General features: G+C 47.3%; 1 protein-coding gene across 3 annotated transcripts in view; it reads right to left on the bottom strand.

Moving 5' to 3' along the window:
- The window catches only part of MYH10 (myosin heavy chain 10), an 82,329-nt gene extending 71,765 nt beyond the window's left edge, over positions 1–10,564 (bottom strand). For all 3 annotated transcript variants that reach the window (XM_044296786.1, XM_044296787.1, XM_044296788.1), the window contains exons 1-2: positions 10,449–10,564; positions 215–585 (exon numbers count right to left, since the gene is read on the bottom strand). In XM_044296786.1, coding sequence (XP_044152721.1) covers positions 215–559 — 345 coding nt within the window. In that variant the 5' untranslated portion in view covers positions 560–585; positions 10,449–10,564. The remainder of the gene's footprint in view (positions 1–214; positions 586–10,448) is intronic.
- Between the last annotated feature and the right edge of the window lie 9,892 nt (positions 10,565–20,456).

Here is a 20,456-nt window from a genome sequence, read left to right as displayed (position 1 = left end):
GGCAAGGGAAATTACCATTCTTAAGTGGTGCTGAGTTTAGGTCATCATTAATCAACTCCCGAAAAAAAATAACTTTAAAGTAAATGAGGCTGAGCACCAATACCACACACAACCTGTGGAGGCGCTGTTTACGGAAGAAGCAGACATGTTTTTCTAATCCTGACAATGCAGAAATACATCAGAAGTCACATTCACGTTTCTGCGGAGTACTTACATAGATGAGTCCCGAGTAATATCTGTCCTTCAGGTTGTGCAGGACGGAGGCCTCGTTGAGGCAGGTCAGTTCCGCCATGTCTTCCACCTTGGAGAACTTGGGTGGGTTCATCTTCTGGATGTCATCCTTGTTCACCATGGCCTTCTTGCCGTTCTCAGCTAGCTCCACCACCACCTCGTCGCCTCGCTCCTCCTTGATGCTGGCTGCCTCAAACCCATGCCGTTCCGACGGCACCCACACCAGCTTCTTGGCCGTCCAGTCAGCCTGCGTGGCGGGATTGTAGACCACATCGCGGTCCACGAAGAGGTATCGCTCGGGGTCATCCTGCCCCACTCTCTGAGACATTATGACTTGGAGTCTCTAGGAATCACCTACGGAAAGAAGAAACACATCAAGCTTAGATACAGCAGCTTAGATTTACCAATCAGACAATACAGACAAGAGGAAGCAAAACTGTAAATATAAAGTTTCACTTCACAAAAAGAAAGAAACAAAATAATTGCAAAATGTTGTAACTAAGCAAACGCACAGGACAAGAAATTGTAGAACATGTCCTAAGACCTACAGTACGGTACTGAAGACAAACAATGCAACGGCTGGCGGGCATCACTTTTTTGACTGCCATAAATGTACATAGGAGCAGTATTATAGTAGTTCTATTCTTGTACACAGGGGCAGTATTATATTAGTTATATTCTTGTACATAGGAGCAGTATTATAGTAGTTATATTCTTGTACATAGGAGCAGTATTATAGTAGTTATATTCTTGTACATAGGAGCAGTATTATAGTAGTTATATTCTTGTACATAGGAGGCAGTATTATAGTAGTTATATTCTTGTACATAGAAGGCAGTATTATAGTAGTTATATTCTTGTACATAGGAGCAGTATTATAGTAGTTATATTCTTGTACATAGGAGCAGTATTATAGTAGTTATATTCTTGTACATAGAAGGCAGTATTATAGTAGTTATATTCTTGTACATAGGAGCAGTATTATAGCAGTTATACTCTTGTACATAGGAGCAGTATTATAGTAGTTATATTCTTGTACATAGGAGGCAGTATTATAGTAGTTATATTCTTGTACATAGGAGGCAGTATTATAGTAGTTATATTCTTGTACATAGGAGCAGTATTATAGTAGTTATATTCTAGTACATAGAAGCAGTATTATAGTAGTTATATTCTTGTATATAAGAGCAGTATTATAGTAGTTATATTCTTGTACATAGGAGCAGTATTATAGTAGTTATATTCTTGTACATAAATAGGAGCAGTATTATAGTAGTTATATTTTTGTACATAGAAGCGGTATTATAGTAGTTATATGCGGTATTATAGTAGTTATATTCTTGTACATAGGAGGCAGTATTATAGTAGTTATATTCTTGTACATAGGAGGCAGTATTATAGTAGTTATATTCTTGTACATAGGAGCAGTATTATAGTAGTTATATTCTTGTACATAGTAGGCAATATTATAGTAGTTATATTCTTGTACATAGGAGGCAATATTATAGTAGTTATATTCTTGTACATAGGAGGCAGTATTATAGTAGTTATATTCTTGTACATAGGAGCATTATTATAGTAGTTATATTCTTGTACATAGAAGGCAGTATTATAGTAGTTATATCCTTGTACATAGGAGGCAGTATTATAGTAGTTATATCCTTGTACATAGGAGGCAGGTTTAGGCCTCATGCACACGGACGTTTTTTTTTTTGCGGTCCGCAAAAACGGTTTTCGTTGTTCCGTGATCCGTGTCCGTTTTTTCTTCCGTGGGTCTTCCTTTATTTTTGGAGGATCCACGGACATGAAAAATGTTTGCCTTTGAAATGATAGGAAAAAACGGACACGGATCACGGACACGGATATTCTTGTACACAGGAGCAGTGATATAGTAGTTATATTCTTGTATATAGGAGCAGTATTATTGTAGTTAGATTCTTGTACATAGGAGGCAGTATTTTTGTAGTTATATTCTTGTACATAGGGGGCAGTATTATAGTAGTTATATTCTTGTACATAGGAGTAGTATTATAGTAGTTATATTCTTGTACATAGGAGCGGTATTATAGTAGTTATATTCTTGTACATAGGAGCAGTATTACAGTAGTTATATTCTTGTACATAGGAGCAGTATTATAGTAGTTATATTCTTGTACATAGGAGCAGTATTATAGTAGTTATATTCTTGTACATAGGAGGCAGTATTATAGTAGTTATATTCTTGTACATAGGAGTAGTATTATAGTAGTTATATTCTTGTACATAGGAGGCAGTATTATAGTAGTTATATTCTTGTACATAGGAGGCAGTATTATAGTAGTTATATTCTTGTACATAGGAGGCAGTATTATAGTAGTTATATTCTTGTACATAGGGGGCAGTATTTTTGTAGTTATATTCTTGTACATAGGGGGCAGTATTACAGTAGTTACATTCTTGTACATAGGGGGCAGTATTATAGTAGTTATATTCTTGTACATAGGGGGCAGTATTATAGCAGTTGTATCCTTGTATATAGGAGGCAGGTTTATAGTAGTTATATTCTTGTACATAGGGGGCAGTATTATAGCAGTTATATTCTTGTACATAGGAGGCAGTATTATAGCAGTTATATTCTTGTACATAGGGGCAGTATTATAGTAGTTATATTCTTGTACATAGGAGGCAGTATTATAGCAGTTATATTCTTGTACATAGGGGGCAGTATTATAGCAGTTGTATCCTTGTATATAGGAGGCAGGTTTATAGTAGTTAGATATGTGGAATGGCCAATCTACGCAGAAAAAGAGATTCAGCAAAGCCTTTGTCTTTCTTGTGCAATTCAGCAATAATGACAGTATGTACTGATGTGAATATCACCTGGGACTGGGATTGCATACAACCAGCACGTCCCAAAGAACAAGAGCCAAGCTTTCGCACTTCCCAGGAGACCTCTTACTTGGCTGGGAGTCTGGATTTGGCTGTCTCGCAGTAGGGGGTGTACTCAGTAATCAGACTGGATATAATCTCCCCTTATTACTAATGGCTTCACCTGTCGCTTCTTTCCTGGCAGGACGCAGACTCATGGACCCTTGTAAAACTACAGGAAGCCTATCAGTGTGTGTCATCCAGGCCATGACAGCCCCATAACATCATCTCATTGAACTGTGCAGATCTCCGCTTCCTACCCCCCTCCCCCCGTCAGGAAGATTCACCAGAGGAACAACACCCTCTAATACCTAACTATAAGACCCTTGCCAACCCCCGTGCCCACATCTGCCCATCAACAGTCCCTAACATGACACCTGGCCAGTTTTTTCGTCTCAGGCTTGGGCTCTGAACCATCAGCCATCACAGCCAGTCAATGGTTTTCATAACTTGTTAAATGTGGGTCCAGACTCCGGCCATCATTGTATTGGAATTTCCTTCCTTCCAGCTCCAGGAATAACAATTTTCCGAAACAATGGGACACAAACGATAGTGGTAAAGCCAGCCAGGTGCACATGGGGCCAGTTTGCTGCAATCTTCTGCAGAGGCCACATGGCTGATGTAACAATTCCCGTCTTGACAGCCGTAAACGAGGGGCGAAGGTCCCACCGATTACAAGAACAGCGACCCCCTCAGTCTCACAGCTGCAGTGAATGGAGAGGTGGTCACGTCTGCCCGTCTCTCTTCATTCCTATCTATGCCAGTTTCAAAAATAGCCAACGTCAAATGTTTTTGCAAAGAAGTGAATGGAGTTGCACATGTGCAGCCATCACTCCATTCACTGCACCCACAAGACGGGTGTCCCTCATTCTCCACAGAGGTGAATGAGGCTATGCCAAAAGGCCACCTGCACAGGTTGCGGAATACAAGCATTTTTAGAAATTGTGGATTGGATTTTGGTGCGGATATGACGCAGAATTGCGGGTGACGCTAGTGAGGCTCCCCCGACATCGAATGTCTTCATCCCCGCATGGGGAGAAGCAGCAGCGGCGGTGCGGGGAGACAGGTAAGTTTAGTCATTGTGAGGGGCCCAGGCATATGGGGGGCATTTAATAGTCTTGGATAAACCCTGTAACGCTACTGCGTTGCGCAAAATGCTGGAAAACGTAGTTGCATTGTGACCCGACAGTCCAACCATGCTGGAATTCTGCAAGACTACATTTACTCATGCACACAAACTGTTTTTTTTTCCAGTTTACGTTTCGTTTTTTGCCATCCGTATACGGAACTATTCATTTCAATGGGTCCGGAAAAAAAAAACTGAATGTACTTCGTGTGCATTCCGTATTTCCGTTCCAACATAGAACATGTCCTATTATTGTCCGCAATAACGGACCAGCTGTACCTATCAGGGGCCAGCTGTTCTGTAAAAAACTGTATGCACACGGACGTCATCCGTATTTTTTGCGATCGCAAAATACTGAAAAAAACAGCACACGGACGTCATCCATATTTTTTGCGATCGGCTGCGTTCACATCTCCGGCGAACGTATCCAGGAGACTGTTCACCGGTTCCCTATAGTCTGGAAAAATACTGCTGCAGTGTTTTTTGTCCGGCCAACCGCTGACACATATGCCGGATAATCTCTAATGGAGACGTGAATACGGCCTCACAAAGCTACTACTAGCTTCGAATGGCGCCGTAGCCTGAGGCTGGCCACACACGCCCCGGACCGCAACTCCCTACATCATAGATCCATCAGAGCTAGTGAGTTTGGGTAATTAAAACCCACAATCGGGTCGGGACACAAATCCGGACACACTCTCAGCATGTGAAGAGTCCCTCCTGGCTCCTTGACCAAATGCCCCGTGATGACAACTTCTCAAATACCCCATTGAGCTGGCAACACCCGTGATTAGATAGCACATGCCCACTTAAAGGGGTATTCCAGTAGGTAGGGGATAACTATTAGATCCCAGCGGTAGGACCCCTGCCGGCAGGACGTGACCTCAGGAGAGGTCCAAAGTGCCCCAGGGTAACCCGTCTAGGACCGTCCTGTGTGTGGGTAAGGCCTCATGCACACGACCGTACCTTTTTTTGCAGTCCGCAAAAAACGGAAGCCGCCCGAGTGTCTTCCGCAATTTGCGGAACGGAACAGGCGGCCTATTGTAGACATGCCTATTCTTGTCCGCAAAACGGACAAGAATAGGACATGCTATATATTTTTTGCGAGGCCTCGGAACGAAGCAACGGATGTGGACAGCACACGGAGTGCCGTCCGCATCTTTTGCGGCCCCACTGAAGTGAATGGGTTCGCATCAGAGCCGCAAAAAATGCGGCTCGGATGCAGACCATAACTACGGTCGTGTGCATGAGGCCTAATACACAGGACAGACGCTAGGATCCCAGCAGACGTCTGTGGAAGTTCTGTCTCCTAGGGTGGTCCAACTCTCTCAGGCGGGGGGCTACACCATTACACTGCATCTAGTGATAGCCAACGGGGTCACGCTGCAGACTATGACCCGTGTGTTCTGCAAAAGACAGAACACATCCTACTCATGGAAGTCAACAGGTCCGCGAATAAGACGGAGGCAACGGGGATGTCACGCACAAAACACAAGCGGTCGTCTGCGTGACTACACGACAGGACTGACACGCGTGTTTGGTTGCATGCAACTGCGACTTGCTTGGAGCAGGAGAGCACATGCTCAAACATGGCTCCGTTCACACAGAGGACATGGAGGCCCCAGTCTTCTCATCTTTAGGGGGTCTAACAGTTAACCCTTACATGCTCTAATCAGAATAACCCTCATAGCGTTCTACAAATACCCCAGCAGTGCCTACTCTAACACCCCACTAATGCCCACCTCCTCCAGCGCTTGTACCCAGGTAATACAGAAACTGGCGAAATACATCATCTCCACCCCCCCAGTAATCCGCCTCAAGGTCTCGGAAAATGGAAAGAATTAAAAACTTCTTAGAAGAATTCAATCCACCTTGATTCTAACATTTGCATACAAGCTCCTGCCGATGATTAGAAGGTTGGGGGGATTACACGCAGGGGCCACGCGCCCATAAAGCGGGCAGGATAACCCCTATCTATTAATCCGGATACAGCCGCACACAGGTTAACACGCCTAGGGGTGCCCCCCCCCCTGCCCCCCCCCCCCCCCAGACCCGAATGTAATGGGAAGGGTATGGCGGCGGCGGCTGCTGCAGAGACAAAGCCCGGGTGCAGATATCTGGGGCAGGGTGGAGGGCACGCGGCGGGCTACGGCACCGCTGGGCCTGGCGGTTCTGTTCTGCTGTGGGTAGGTTGGGGGCACGGAGGAGGGGGCTAGAGGGAGCGCATGGAAGCTGCAAGTCATGATGTAGACAGGCTCTTTGTTCCCTGGGAGCTGCTGCAATAAGAGATCTGAGCAGCCGCCCACCTACTGCCGGGTAACTGTTCTCCACACTTGTTTTCCGAACTTAACCCCTTCCCTGCCATCCCCTCCCCTCCCCCCTAAACAAGGTCATGCAAACCCACCATCCAGGCTGAAACAGGCTCAACAGCAAGTCCTGGGTGGTGCCCCTGATCCGTCTGATGGGACCAAGATAAGACACATGCCCCGGCCAGGAGAATGAGACAGCACCCTCCAAGTGCCCGCCCGCTGTGTGCCACAGGTCTGAGACACATGGGCACCAGACTGGGGGTGGGGGGGGAGATCAAGCTGCCCCTGCAGGCGACCAGCAAGGCTGGAGTCAACCATATGGCTAGTTGGTTAACCCCTTCTCAGCTGCAACCAGCAAAACATGGCTGCCTCCACGTAAAGTGAATGAATGGGGGGGAGCAGCAGCGTCCGGCATGGCACCTTCCCTGGCAGATCCGCGCACGGCTGGAATGGTTAACCCCTTTAGCTACCACAGTGCTGACAATGAGCCACAATATGGAAACCACTTGGTTGAGGGGTTAATTAAAGGTCTAGCCCACCACCATACGAAAAGGGGAGGGGCACACAAAGGAATTTTTGGGGGGCGCCGCTGAGGGTACAGAGAAGAAAGGAGTCACATTCCAGTGAATATCGCGCCCCACAGTAATACATAAAGGATAGGACATGGGGGTCCGGGGGAATATTCACGAGGGGCAAACAGCTTGGCACTACCAGGCCAGATGGGTCTACCCCAGCTCTTCCTACACAGACAGGTACATAAGTGACAGGACACAAGGAGGACCCCTCCATAGTCTGAGTTCTACAGGTTGGCATCACATACTTGAAGATGGCACATTTGTATAAGAGGAGGGGGATTCTTTAAAAAGAAACCAAAAATAAGAGAGGGGTTTCTAAAAGTATTTGGCTGCCAATGTCCAGGAGTGCAACTGAACTTTAAGGGTATTCCTGAGGTTGGGGGGGGGGGGGGGGGGGGGGGGGGGGGGGGGGGGGGGTTCCCTTATAATTAAAGTGGGTTTTGAGAATGTCTTTAATGAGCGTCAGGAATTCAGGGGCATAGCATGGGCAAGGGGTATTAGAGAAGGGGTATAACCTGAGTATGAGGTACCAGAAGGGGCACAGCGTGGGCAAGGGGTATAACCTGGGTATGAAGTACCAGAAGGGGCATAGCATGGGCAAGGGGTATAACCTGGGTATGGGGTATCAGAGAAGGGGCATTATTTAAGCACATAGTAATAGAAAAGGAGTACTGCCTGGGCATGGGGTATTAGAGAAGGGCACAGCCTGGGCATGGGGTACTAGCGAAGGGGCACAGCCTGGGCATGGGGTACTAGCGAAGGGGCACAGCCTGGGCATGGGGTACTAGCGAAGGGGCACAGCCTGGGCATGGGGTACTAGAGAAGGGGCACAGCCTGGGCATGGGGTACTAGAGAAGGGGCACAGCCTGGGCATGGGGTACTAGAGAAGGGGCACAGCCTGGGCATGGGGTACTAGAGAAGGGGCACAGCCTGGGCATGGGGTACTAGAGAAGGGGCACAGCCTGGGCATGGGGTACTAGAGAAGGGGCACAGCCTGGGCATGGGGTACTAGAGAAGGGGCACAGCCTGGGCATGGGGTACTAGAGAAGGGGCACAGCCTGGGCATGGGGTACTAGAGAAGGGGCACAGCCTGGGCATGGGGTACTAGAGAAGGGGCACAGCCTGGGCATGGGGTACTAGAGAAGGGGCACAGCCTGGGCATGGGGTACTAGAGAAGGGGCACAGCCTGGGCATGGGGTACTAGAGAAGGGGCACAGCCTGGGCATGGGGTACTAGAGAAGGGGCACAGCCTGGGCATGGGGTACTAGAGAAGGGGCACAGCCTGGGCATGGGGTACTAGAGAAGGGGCACAGCCTGGGCATGGGGTACTAGAGAAGGGGCACAGCCTGGGCATGGGGTACTAGTGAAGGGGCACAGCCTGGGCATGGGGTACTAGTGAAGGGGCACAGCCTGGGCATGGGGTACTAGTGAAGGGGCACAGCCTGGGCATGGGGTACTAGTGAAGGGGCACAGCCTGGGCATGGGGTACTAGAGAAGGGGCACAGCCTGGGCATGGGGTACTAGAGAAGGGGCACAGCCTGGGCATGGGGTACTAGAGAAGGGTCACAGCCTGGGCATGGGGTACTAGAGAAGGGTCACAGCCTGGGCATGGGGTACTAGAGAAGGGTCACAGCCTGGGCATGGGGTACTAGAGAAGGGGCACAGCCTGGCATGGGGTACTAGAGAAGGGGCACAGCCTGGGCATGGGGTACTAGAGAAGGGGCACAGCCTGGGCATGGGGTACTAGAGAAGGGGCACAGCCTGGGCATGGGGTACTAGAGAAGGGGCACAGCCTGGGCATGGGGTACTAGAGAAGGGGCACAGCCTGGGCATGGGGTACTAGAGAAGGGGCACAGCCTGGGCATGGGGTACTAGAGAAGGGGCACAGCCTGGGCATGGGGTACTAGAGAAGGGGCACAGCCTGGGCATGGGGTACTAGAGAAGGGGCACAGCCTGGGCATGGGGTCTTAGAGAAGGGGCACAGCCTGGGCATGGGGTCTTAGAGAAGGGGCACAGCCTGGGCATGGGGTCTTAGAGAAGGGGCACAGCCTGGGCATGGGGTCTTAGAGAAGGGGCACAGCCTGGGCATGGGGTCTTAGAGAAGGGGCACAGCCTGGGCATGGGGTCTTAGAGAAGGGGCACAGCCTGGGCATGGGGTCTTAGAGAAGGGCACAGCCTGGGCATGGGGTCTTAGAGAAGGGGCACAGCCTGGGCATGGGGTCTTAGAGAAGGGGCACAGCCTGGGCATGGGGTCTTAGAGAAGGGGCACAGCCTGGGCATGGGGTCTTAGAGAAGGGGCACAGCCTGGGCATGGGGTCTTAGAGAAGGGGCACAGCCTGGGCATGGGGTCTTAGAGAAGGGGCACAGCCTGGGCATGGGGTCTTAGAGAAGGGGCACAGCCTGGGCATGGGGTATTAGAGAAGGGGCACAGCCTGGGCATGGGGTATTAGAGAAGGGGCACAGCCTGGGCATGGGGTATTAGAGAAGGGGCACAGCCTGGGCATGGGGTATTAGAGAAGGGGCACAGCCTGGGCATGGGGTATTAGAGAAGGGGCACAGCCTGGGCATGGGGTATTAGAGAAGGGGCACAGCCTGGGCATGGGGTATTAGAGAAGGGGCACGGCATGGGGTATTAGAGAAGGGGCACGGCATGGGGTATTAGAGAAGGGGCACGGCATGGGGTATTAGAGAAGGGGCACGGCATGGGGTATTAGAGAAGGGGCACAGCCTGGGCATGGGGTATTAGAGAAGGGGCACAGCCTGGGCATGGGGTATTAGAGAAGGGGCACGGCATGGGGTATTAGAGAAGGGGCACAGCCTGGGCATGGGGTATTAAAGAAGGGGCACAGCCTGGGCATGGGGTATTAGAGAAGGGGCACGGCATGGGGTATTAGAGACGGGGCACAGCCTGGGCATGGGGTATTACAGAAAGGGCATTAACCTGGGTATACCAGGTCCTGGAATATTACAGAAGGGGTGTACCCACAAAGGGGGTGTTTGTACCTGGGCATTTAGGGGTGTTATTGCCCCAGGCACCGGGTGGTCAGGGATGGGCACTGGGGAAGGATATTACTTTGGGGAGAAAGGCATGAGGGGGGTATTAGTGGAGGGCATTACCTCAGCAGGGAGTGCCCAGAGAGTGATTAGTCCCCAATATAATATACCAGGAAAGGACTCATTTACAGGGGCAGCCCGCTAATTACTCCGGGTGGGGTATTACAATTATAATACTGTCCATATCACAACTACCATGAAAGCCCTCCGCCAGAAATCCGCCCCAGCCCGCCATCCCCCTCTTACCGGCGGCTCCTGGGCTCCCTCTCTCAGTCTCTGCGCCTCCCGGTAACCACCAGCCCGTCACCTCACCGGCCACGCCCACCGACACCAGGAGGAGCCTTTCTAACCTTTCCGCCTCCTCTATTGGCCTACGCCGTCTCTCCGGCACCTCGCTCTCCGCTCTGATTGGCTATAGGAGCTGTCAGTCATCCCGAAACCGTTACTTCGCTCCATCAAATTTTTCCTCTTTGACCCGCCCTCTCCTGCAGGAAAGAGGCTGGAGGCAGCTGTCAATCATCAGCTCTGGGTTCTTATTGGTTAATGTGGTTTCCATGGAATCCGGCAGGGTAGGCGGGGTTATTTGGACCGGATTGCGCAAGTTTGATTGACAGCTGTGTGAGCCCCACGTGGGTGTAATGCTGATCAGAGAAGACGCAGGTAAAACAGTGCGTCTTCAGGCAGGTTCCTCACAAATCTAACCTTACACCCCCTTCTAGTGCACGCCATAATGTAATGCAACCTTACACCCCCTTCTAGTGCACCCCATAATGTAATGCAACCTTACACCCCCTTCTAGTGCACCCCATAATGTAATGCAACCTTACACCCCCTTAAAGTGCACGCCATTATATAATATATCCTTACACCCTTATACTGTACCCTGTTATATATCCTCACACCCCCTTATAGTGCACCCCGTCATATAATATATCCTTACACCCGCTTATAGTGCACCCCGTTATATAATATATCCTCACACCCCCTTATAGTGCCCCCTGTTATATAATATATCCTCACACCCCCTTATAGTGCACCCCGTTATATAATATATCCTCACACCCCCTTATAGTGCACCCCGTTATATAATATATCCTCACACCCCCTCTAGTGCACCACGTTATATAATATATCCTCACACCCCCTTATAGTGCACCCCGTTATATAATATATCCTCACAACCCCTTATAGTGCACCCCGTTATATAATATATCCTCACACCCCTATATAGTGCACCCCGTTATATAATATATCCTCACACCCCCTTATAGTGCCCCCGTTATATAATATTTCCTCACACCCCCTTATAGTGCACCCCGTTATATAATATATCCTCACACCCCCTTATAGTGCACCCCATTATATAATATATCCTCACACCCCCTTATAGTGCACCCCGTTATATAATATATCCTCACACCCCCTCTAGTGCACCCCGTTATATAATATATCCTCACACCCCCTTATAGTGCACCCCGTTATATAATATATCCTCACACCCCCTCTAGTGCACCCCATTATATAATATATCCTCACACCCCCTTATAGTGCACCCCGTTATATAATATATCCTCATCCCCCTATATAGTGCACCCCGTTATATAATATATCCTCACACCCCCTTATAGTGCACCCCGTATATAATATATCCTCACACCCCCTTATAGTGCCCCCGTTATATAATATATCCTCACACCCCCTCTAGGTGCACCCCGTTATATAATATATCCTCACTCCCCCTTATAGTGCACCCCGTTATATAATATATCCTCACACCCCCTCTAGTGCACCCCGTTATGTACTATATCCTTACACCCCCCTTATAGTGCCCCCGTTATATAATATATCCTCACACCCCCTTATAGTGCACCCCGTTATATAATATATCCTCAACATCCCCTTATAGTGCACCCCGTTATATAATATATCCTCACACCCCTATATAGTGCACCCCGTTATATATATATCCTCACACCCCTTATAGTGCCCCCGTTATATAATATTTCCTCACACCCCTTATAGTGCACCCCGTTATATAATATATCCTCACACCCCCTTATAGTGCACCCCATTATATAATATATCCTCACACCCCCTTATAGTGCACCCCGTTATATAATATATCCTCACACCCCCTCTAGTGCACCCCGTTATATAATATATCCTCACACCCCCTTATAGTGCACCCCGTTATATAATATATCCTCACACCCCCTCTAGTGCACCCCATTATATAATATATCCTCACACCCCCTTATAGTGCACCCCGTTATATAATATATCCTCATCCCCCTATATAGTGCACCCCGTTATATAATATATCCTCACACCCCCTTATAGTGCACCCCGTTATATAATATATCCTCACACCCCCTTATAGTGCCCCCGTTATATAATATATCCTCACACCCCCTCTAGTGCACCCCGTTATATAATATATCCTCACTCCCCCTTATAGTGCACCCCGTTATATAATATATCCTCACACCCCCTCTAGTGCACCCCGTTATGTACTATATCCTTACACCCCCTTATAGTGCCCCCGTTATATAATATATCCTCACACCCCCTTATAGTGCACCCCGTTATATAATATATCCTCACATCCCCTTATAGTGCACCCCGTTATATAATATATCCTTACACCCCCTTATAGTGCACCCCGTTATATAATATATCCTCAAACCCCCTTATAGTGCACCCCGTTATATAATATATCCTCACACCCCCTCTAGTGCGCCCCGTTATATAATATATCCTCACACCCCCTTATAGTGCCCCGTTATATAATATATCCTCACACCCCCTCTAGTGCACCCCGTTATATAATATATCCTCACACCCCCTTATAGTGCACCCCGTTATATAATATATCCTCACACCCCCTTATAGTGCCCCCGTTATATAATATATCCTCACACTCCCTCTAGTGCACCCCGTTATATAATATATCCTCACTCCCCCTTATAGTGCACCCCGTTATATAATATATCCTCACACCCCCTCTAGTGCACCCCGTTATATAATATATCCTCACACCCCCTTATAGTGCACCCCGTTATATAATATATCCTCACACCCCCTTATAGTGCCCCCGTTATATAATATATCCTCACACTCCCTCTAGTGCACCCCCGTTATATAATATATCCTCACTCCCCCTTATAGTGCACCCCGTTATATAATATATCCTCACACCCCCTCTAGTGCACCCCGTTATGTACTATATCCTTACACCCCCTTATAGTGCCCCCGTTATATAATATATCCTCACACCCCCTTATAGTGCACCCCGTTATATAATATATCCTCAAACCCCCTTATAGTGTACCCCGTTATATAATATATCCTTACACCCCCTTCTAGTGCCCCCGTTATATAATATATCCTCACACCCCCTCTAGTGCACCCCGTTATGTACTATATACTTGCACCCCCTTATAGTGCCCCCATTATATAATATATCCTTACACCCCCTTATAGTGCTCCCCGTTATATAATATATCCTCACCCCCTATATAGTGCCCCCGTTATATAATATATCCTTACACCCCCTTATAGTGCCCCCCGTTATATAATATATCCTCACCCCCCTATATAGTGCACCCCGTTATATAATATATCCTCACACCCCCTCTAGTGCACCCCGTTATATAATATATCCTCACACCCCCTTATAGTGCCCCCGTTATATAATATATCCTCACACCCCCTTATAGTGCACCCCGTTATATAATATATCCTCACACCCCCTCTAGTGCACCCCGTTATATAATATATCCTCACACCCCTTTATAGTGCCCCCGTTATATAATATATCCTCACACCCCCTCTAGTGCACCCCGTTATATAATATATCATCACACCCCCTTATAGTGCACCCGTTATATAATATATCCTCACACCCCCTCTAGTGCACCCCGTTATATAATATATCCTCACTCCCCCTTATAGTGCACCCCGTTATGTACTATATCCTTACACCCCCTTATAGTGCCCCCGTTATATAATATATCCTCACACCCCCTTATAGTGCACCCCGTTATATAATATATCCTCACACCCCCTTATAGTGCCCCCTGTTATATAATATATCCTCACACCCCCTTATAGTGCCCCCGTTATATAATATATCCTTACACCCCCTTATAGTGCACCCCGTTATATAATATATCCTCACTCCCCCTTATAGTGCACCCCGTTATATAATATATCCTCACACCCCCTTATAGTCCACCCCGTCATATAATATATCCTCACACCCCTCTAGTGCACCCCGGTATGTACTATATCCTTACATCCCCTTATAGTGCCCCCCATTATATAATATATCCTCACACCCCCTTATAGTGCCCCCCGTTATATAATATATCCTCGCACCCCGTTATGTGCTATATCCTTACACCCCCTTATAGTGCCCCCGTTATATAATATATCCTTACACCCTCTTATAGTGCACCCCGTTATATAATATATCCTCACACCCCCTTATAGTGCACCCCGTTATATAATATATCCTCACACCCCCCTATATAGTGCACCCCGTTATATAATATATCCTCACACCCCCTTATAGTGCACCCCGTTATATAATATATCCTCACACCCCCTTATAGTCCACCCCGTCATATAATATATCCTCACACCCCTCTAGTGCACCCCGTTATGTACTATATCCTTACACCTCCTTATAGTGCCCCCCATTATATAATATATCCTCACACCCCCTTATAGTGCCCCCGTTATATAATATATCCTCGCACCCCGTTATGTACTATATCCTCACACCCCCCTATATAGTGCACCCCGTTATATAATATATCCTCACACCCCCTTATAGTGCACCCCGTTATATAATATTTCCTCACACCCCCTTATAGTGCACTCCATTATATAATATATCCTTACACCCCCTTATAGTGCCCCACGTTATATAATATATCCTCACACCCCCTTATAGTGCCCCCGTTATGTATTATATCCTCACCCCCTATATAGTGCACCCCGTTATATAATATATCCTCACACCCCCTTATAGTGCACCCGTTATATAATATATCCTTACACCCCCTTATAGTGCCCCCGTTATATAATATATCCTCACACCCCCTTTTAGTGCCCCCGTTATATAATATATCCTCAGACCCCCTTATAGTGCACCCCGTTATATAATATATCCTCACACCTCCTTATAGTGCACCCCGTTATGTACTATATCCTCACACCCCCTTATAGCACACCCCATTATATAATATATCCTCACACCCCCTTATAGTGCCCCCGTTATATAATATTTCCTCACACCTCCTTATAGTGCACCCCGTTATATAATATATCCTCACACCCCCTTATAGTGCACCCCATTATATAATATATCCTCACACCCCTTATAGTGCACCCCGTTATATAATATATCCTCACACCCCCTTATAGTGCACCCCATTATATAATATATCCTCACACCCCCTTATAGTGCCCCCGTTATATAATATATCCTTACACCCCCTTGTAGTGCACCCTTTTATATAATATATCCTCACACCCCCTTATAGTGCACCCCGTTATATAATATATCCTCACACCCCTTATAGTGCCCCCCGTTATATAATATATCCTCACACCCCTTATAGTGCCCCCCGTTATATAATATATCCTCACACCCCTTATAGTGCACCCCGTTATATAATATATCCTCACACCCCTTATAGTGCACCCCGTTATATAATATATCCTTACACCCCCTTGTAGTGCACCCTTTTATATAATATATCCTCACACCCCCTTATAGTGCACCCCGTTATATAATATATCCTCACACCCCTTATAGTGCCCCCTGTTATATAATATATCCTCACACCCCTTATAGTGCACCCCGTTATATAATATATCCTCACACCCCCTCTAGTGCACCACGTTATATAATATATCCTCACACCCCTTATAGTGCACCCCGTTATATAATATATCCTCACACCCCGTTATATAATATATCCTTACACCCCCTTATAGTGCACCCCGTTATATAATATACCCTCACACCCCTCATAGTGCACCCCGTTATGTAGCACATCTTAGAATTTGTGTGGCAGAAGGCGGGGTATGCACGGAAGCTTTGGTCATGTGACAGGACCACAGGGTGACATCGCTGATATTCGCAAAAAAATCCAAACCTGCTGGATTTCTGGTTGCAGATTGCAAACAACTTTTCCACCATGGAGCTCAATACAACTGACCGCCATTCGCAGTAGCCCGCAGGTCGCATAGTGGCGCCGCGCTTTGGCCACCTCGCAAGCATCTATTGTCGTAAATCGCACTTAATTTTTAGTCACATGACCAAAGCGACGCTAAGGCCTCTTTTGTATTTTTTTTATTTTGCGGTCAGTTTTTAACGGATCTGTTCCGTTTTTTGTTTCCGTTCTGTATTTCCGCCGAAACATCTCCGTACAGAAGCAGAACATTTGTAATCATTACTGTAATGTACTGTAATGTTTGTAAACAGTAAACACATGGGCAAAGTTCGCATGGATCCGAAAAATACGGATGACATACGGATGTGTTCCGTATGCATTCTGTATTGTTTGCGGACCCGATGACTTGAATAGAGCGATGGATCATTATATGTGAACAATAATAGGACAAGTTCTATCTGTAGCGGAACAGATATACGGAAATGGAATGTACACAGAGTACATTCCGTTATTTTTTGCGGAACCATTGAAATGAATGGTTCAGCATACGGACCGCAAACGTAAACTGCAAAAACGGAACGGAAACAGAAAAAAAATACGTTTGTGTGAAAGAGGCCTAAGTCCGCGCTGAATCTGGACCCATTCATTTGAATGGTCTGTGTACATGAGCGTTGTTTTTCACGCATCCCTTGTGTGTGTTGCGTGAAAATCGTAGCATGTTCTATATGCTGCGTTTTTCACGCAAAGCTGGCCCCATAGAAATGAATGGGGCTGCGTAAAAATCGCATCCGCAAGCAAGTGAGGATGCGATGCATTTTTCACGGATGGTTGCTAAGAGATGTTAAACCTTCCCTTTTTTATCACGCGCGTGAGAAAACGCATCAGTGCGCATCAAGGGCTCATTGACGTGCTACTTTTCTGGTCACGTTTTAGAAATGTCTTTAGGCACGGACGGTATGAAACGCGGTGACGTCACTGTCTGGCGGTAAGTTTGTGGGCAGGGTACGGCGGTGACAGAGCCGCTGGTGGAGTGTCGCACTGTCACATTGATTAGCTAGTTCTGCCGCTCTCCCCTTTTATTTCTGACACATGACCTAATTTTTACTGTCGCTTTAAGTTGGCATGGCTTGCAACGCGTTGCCTCACGTCTCCATTTATTTTTATTTTTTAGGGAGTATATGAAGTAATATCATTTAGAAATTAGTCCTTGTACAAAATTTAGGAAAACATGGCTCCTTTATTTAAAAAAACAGCCTCCTTTATTTAAAAAACAGCGCCACACCTGTCTGCAGGTTGTTTGTGGTATTGCAGATCATCCCTATTCACTTTAATGGAACACAATGTATGGCCAGGTGTGATCGGGGCAGAGCTACTTTGCAGGTGAGGCCCAGATGCTTTGCAGGTGAGGCCCAGGCTGTAGTGGACATCTGTCTTCCATTGCAGCCTGGGCCACATTCCCCGGCCTGTGCGCTCCCCAGCAGGCACGACGCAGTGACATCATCACGCCTGTTGGAGCACAGGAGCCGAGGATTACTGCTCAGCCTGGCCTCAGCCGCTCGCACTCCTACTCAGCAGGCGCAATGACGTCACTACATCGCCCCTGCTATGGAGAGAGGGATGGGCTCCGTTCATCGGGGGATTGGGACTCGGTGAGTATTACTGTTATTTTCATTCAATTTTCACTACAGGAGCTTCACTAAGGGAAGGGGTGTAACTACTGTATTGGAGCACTAAGAGGGAGCATTACAGTGATGGTGAACAGTGTAACTGCTGTGTGGGTGCACTAAGGGTACATTACCATGAAAGCGAAAAACGGCCGTCACGTGGCCATTTTCGGAGCCATTGGGGGTACTCACACGGCCATTTTTTTTAATCTCCCTTGAACACCGTCCGTCCCAAAATAGGACACATCCAGACCAGACGGACCACACTGAACGGCCATTAAACAGAAGTGTAAACGTCTAATGGCCGTTAACAACGGATACACTATGAAAAAATATATATACGCAGTCCAGTCCCATTATTACGGCCACTTCCTACTTTCTACGTCAGCAGCCTGCAGCTTATGAAGGAAGTCCCGTGTGCTGAGCTGGCTCGGTGGGTATATAAGGTGTGCTGAGCTGGCTCGGTGGGTATATAAGGTGTGCTGAGCTGGCTTGGTGGGTATATAAGGTGTGCTGAGCTGGCTCGTGGGTATATAAGGTGTGCTGAGCTGGCTCGGTGGGTATATAAGGTGTGCTGAGCTGGCTTGGTGGGTATATAAGGTGTGCTGAGCTGGCTCGGTGGGTATATAAGGTGTGCTGAGCTGGCTCGGTGGGTATATAAGGTGTGCTGAGCTGGCTTGGTGGGTACATAAGGTGTGTGATCTAGGACTTGGGCCCTGAAAGTTGTGGCCATAGTGGTCACAGCTTCAATTGTATTGCCGTCCTCAGAACACAGATACAGTTGAATAGTGCAGTGGGACACAAAAACAGGTCCAGGATGACGGGTAGGCGAGGGTCTGCCTAGAGCGCCACCTCGGTTCGCATGGGGGGGAGGTCAGTTACGGGCCCAGCCTCATGCCGCTAGGCCTGAAGTCTATGAAGCACTAGAACGGCGCAAGACGTGGCGAGGACATCACCGAGCGAGACCCAGAGCAGGACATCAGGACCGCCTGCATCGGAACGTGGTGGTGAAGAACGGGAGTGAGGTAAGTGTTTTTTAATTTTTTATATGAAGCGTCGGCACTACTGGGATCCCCAAGGAAGGGTTGGAGTATTATATATACCTGGTGGGCATTATCTACTGGGGGAACCAATGAAAGGGGAAGACGATTAAATATACTTGGCACTACAGAAGGGGGCATTATCTACTGGGGGGAACAAGGAAGGAAGGAGCATTATATATACCTGGAACTACAGAGGGGGTCATTATCTACTGGTACTAAGGTTGGCACTACGGGGGCATTATCTACTGCCAAAACAAAGAGAGCATTTTCTACTGGGGGCACCAAGGAAGTGGCAGAGTTTTCTATATGCCTGATAGCACCACAAGGAATCAAGGAAGATGGAAGCATTATTTATGCTTGGCACTACAGAGTGGGGCATTATATAATGGTCCTAGGGGTGGCACTATGGGGGGCATTATCTACTGCCACTACAAGGGGCATTATATATATATATATATATATATATATATATATATCTATACTGCACTACAGGAGGCAGGGAGGAGCATTACATATAATATATACAGGTCCTTCTAAAAAAATTAGCATATTGTGATAAAGTTCATTATTTTCTGTAATGTACTGATAAACATTAGACTTTCATATATTTTAGATTCATTACACACAACTGAAGCCTTTTATTGTTTTAATATTGATGATTTTGGCATACAGCTCATGAAAACCCAAAATTCCTATCTAAAAAAATTAGCATATCATGAAAAGGTTCTCTAAACGTGCTATTAACCTAATCATCTGAATCAACTAATTAACTCTAAACACCTGCAAAAGATTCCTGAGGCTTTTAAAAACTCCCAGCCTGGTTCATTACTCAAAACCGCAATCATGGGTAAGACTGCCGACCGGACTGCTGTCCAGAAGGCCATCATTGACACCCTCAAGCAAGAGGGTAAGACACAGAAAGAAATTTCTGAAGGAATAGGCTGTTCCCAGAGTGCTGTTATCAAGGCACCTCAGTGGGAAGTCTGTGGGAAGGAAAAAGTGTGGCAGAAAACGCTGCACAACGAGAAGAGGTGACCGGACCCTGAGGAAGATTGTGGAGAAGGACCGATTCCAGACCTTGTGGGACCTGCGGAAGCAGTGGACTGAGTCTGGAGTAGAAACATCCAGAGCCACCGTGTACAGGCGTGTGCAGGAAATGGGCTACAGGTGCCGCATTCCCCAGGTCAAGCCACTTTTGAACCAGAAACAGCGGCAGAAGCGCCTGACCTGGGCTACAGAGAAGCAGCACTGGACTGTTGCATGTCATTCAGAAATCAAGGTGCCAGAGTCTGGAGGAAGACTGGGGAGAGGGAAATGCCAAAATGCCTGAAGTCCAGTGTCAAGTACCCACAGTCAGTG

This window comes from Bufo gargarizans, chromosome 6 (genome assembly GCF_014858855.1).
Source record: "Bufo gargarizans isolate SCDJY-AF-19 chromosome 6, ASM1485885v1, whole genome shotgun sequence".
Classification (NCBI taxonomy): domain Eukaryota; kingdom Metazoa; phylum Chordata; class Amphibia; order Anura; family Bufonidae; genus Bufo; species Bufo gargarizans.
Note: the sequence above shows the minus strand (reverse complement) of the source record. Positions and strands in the feature narration are given on the sequence as shown.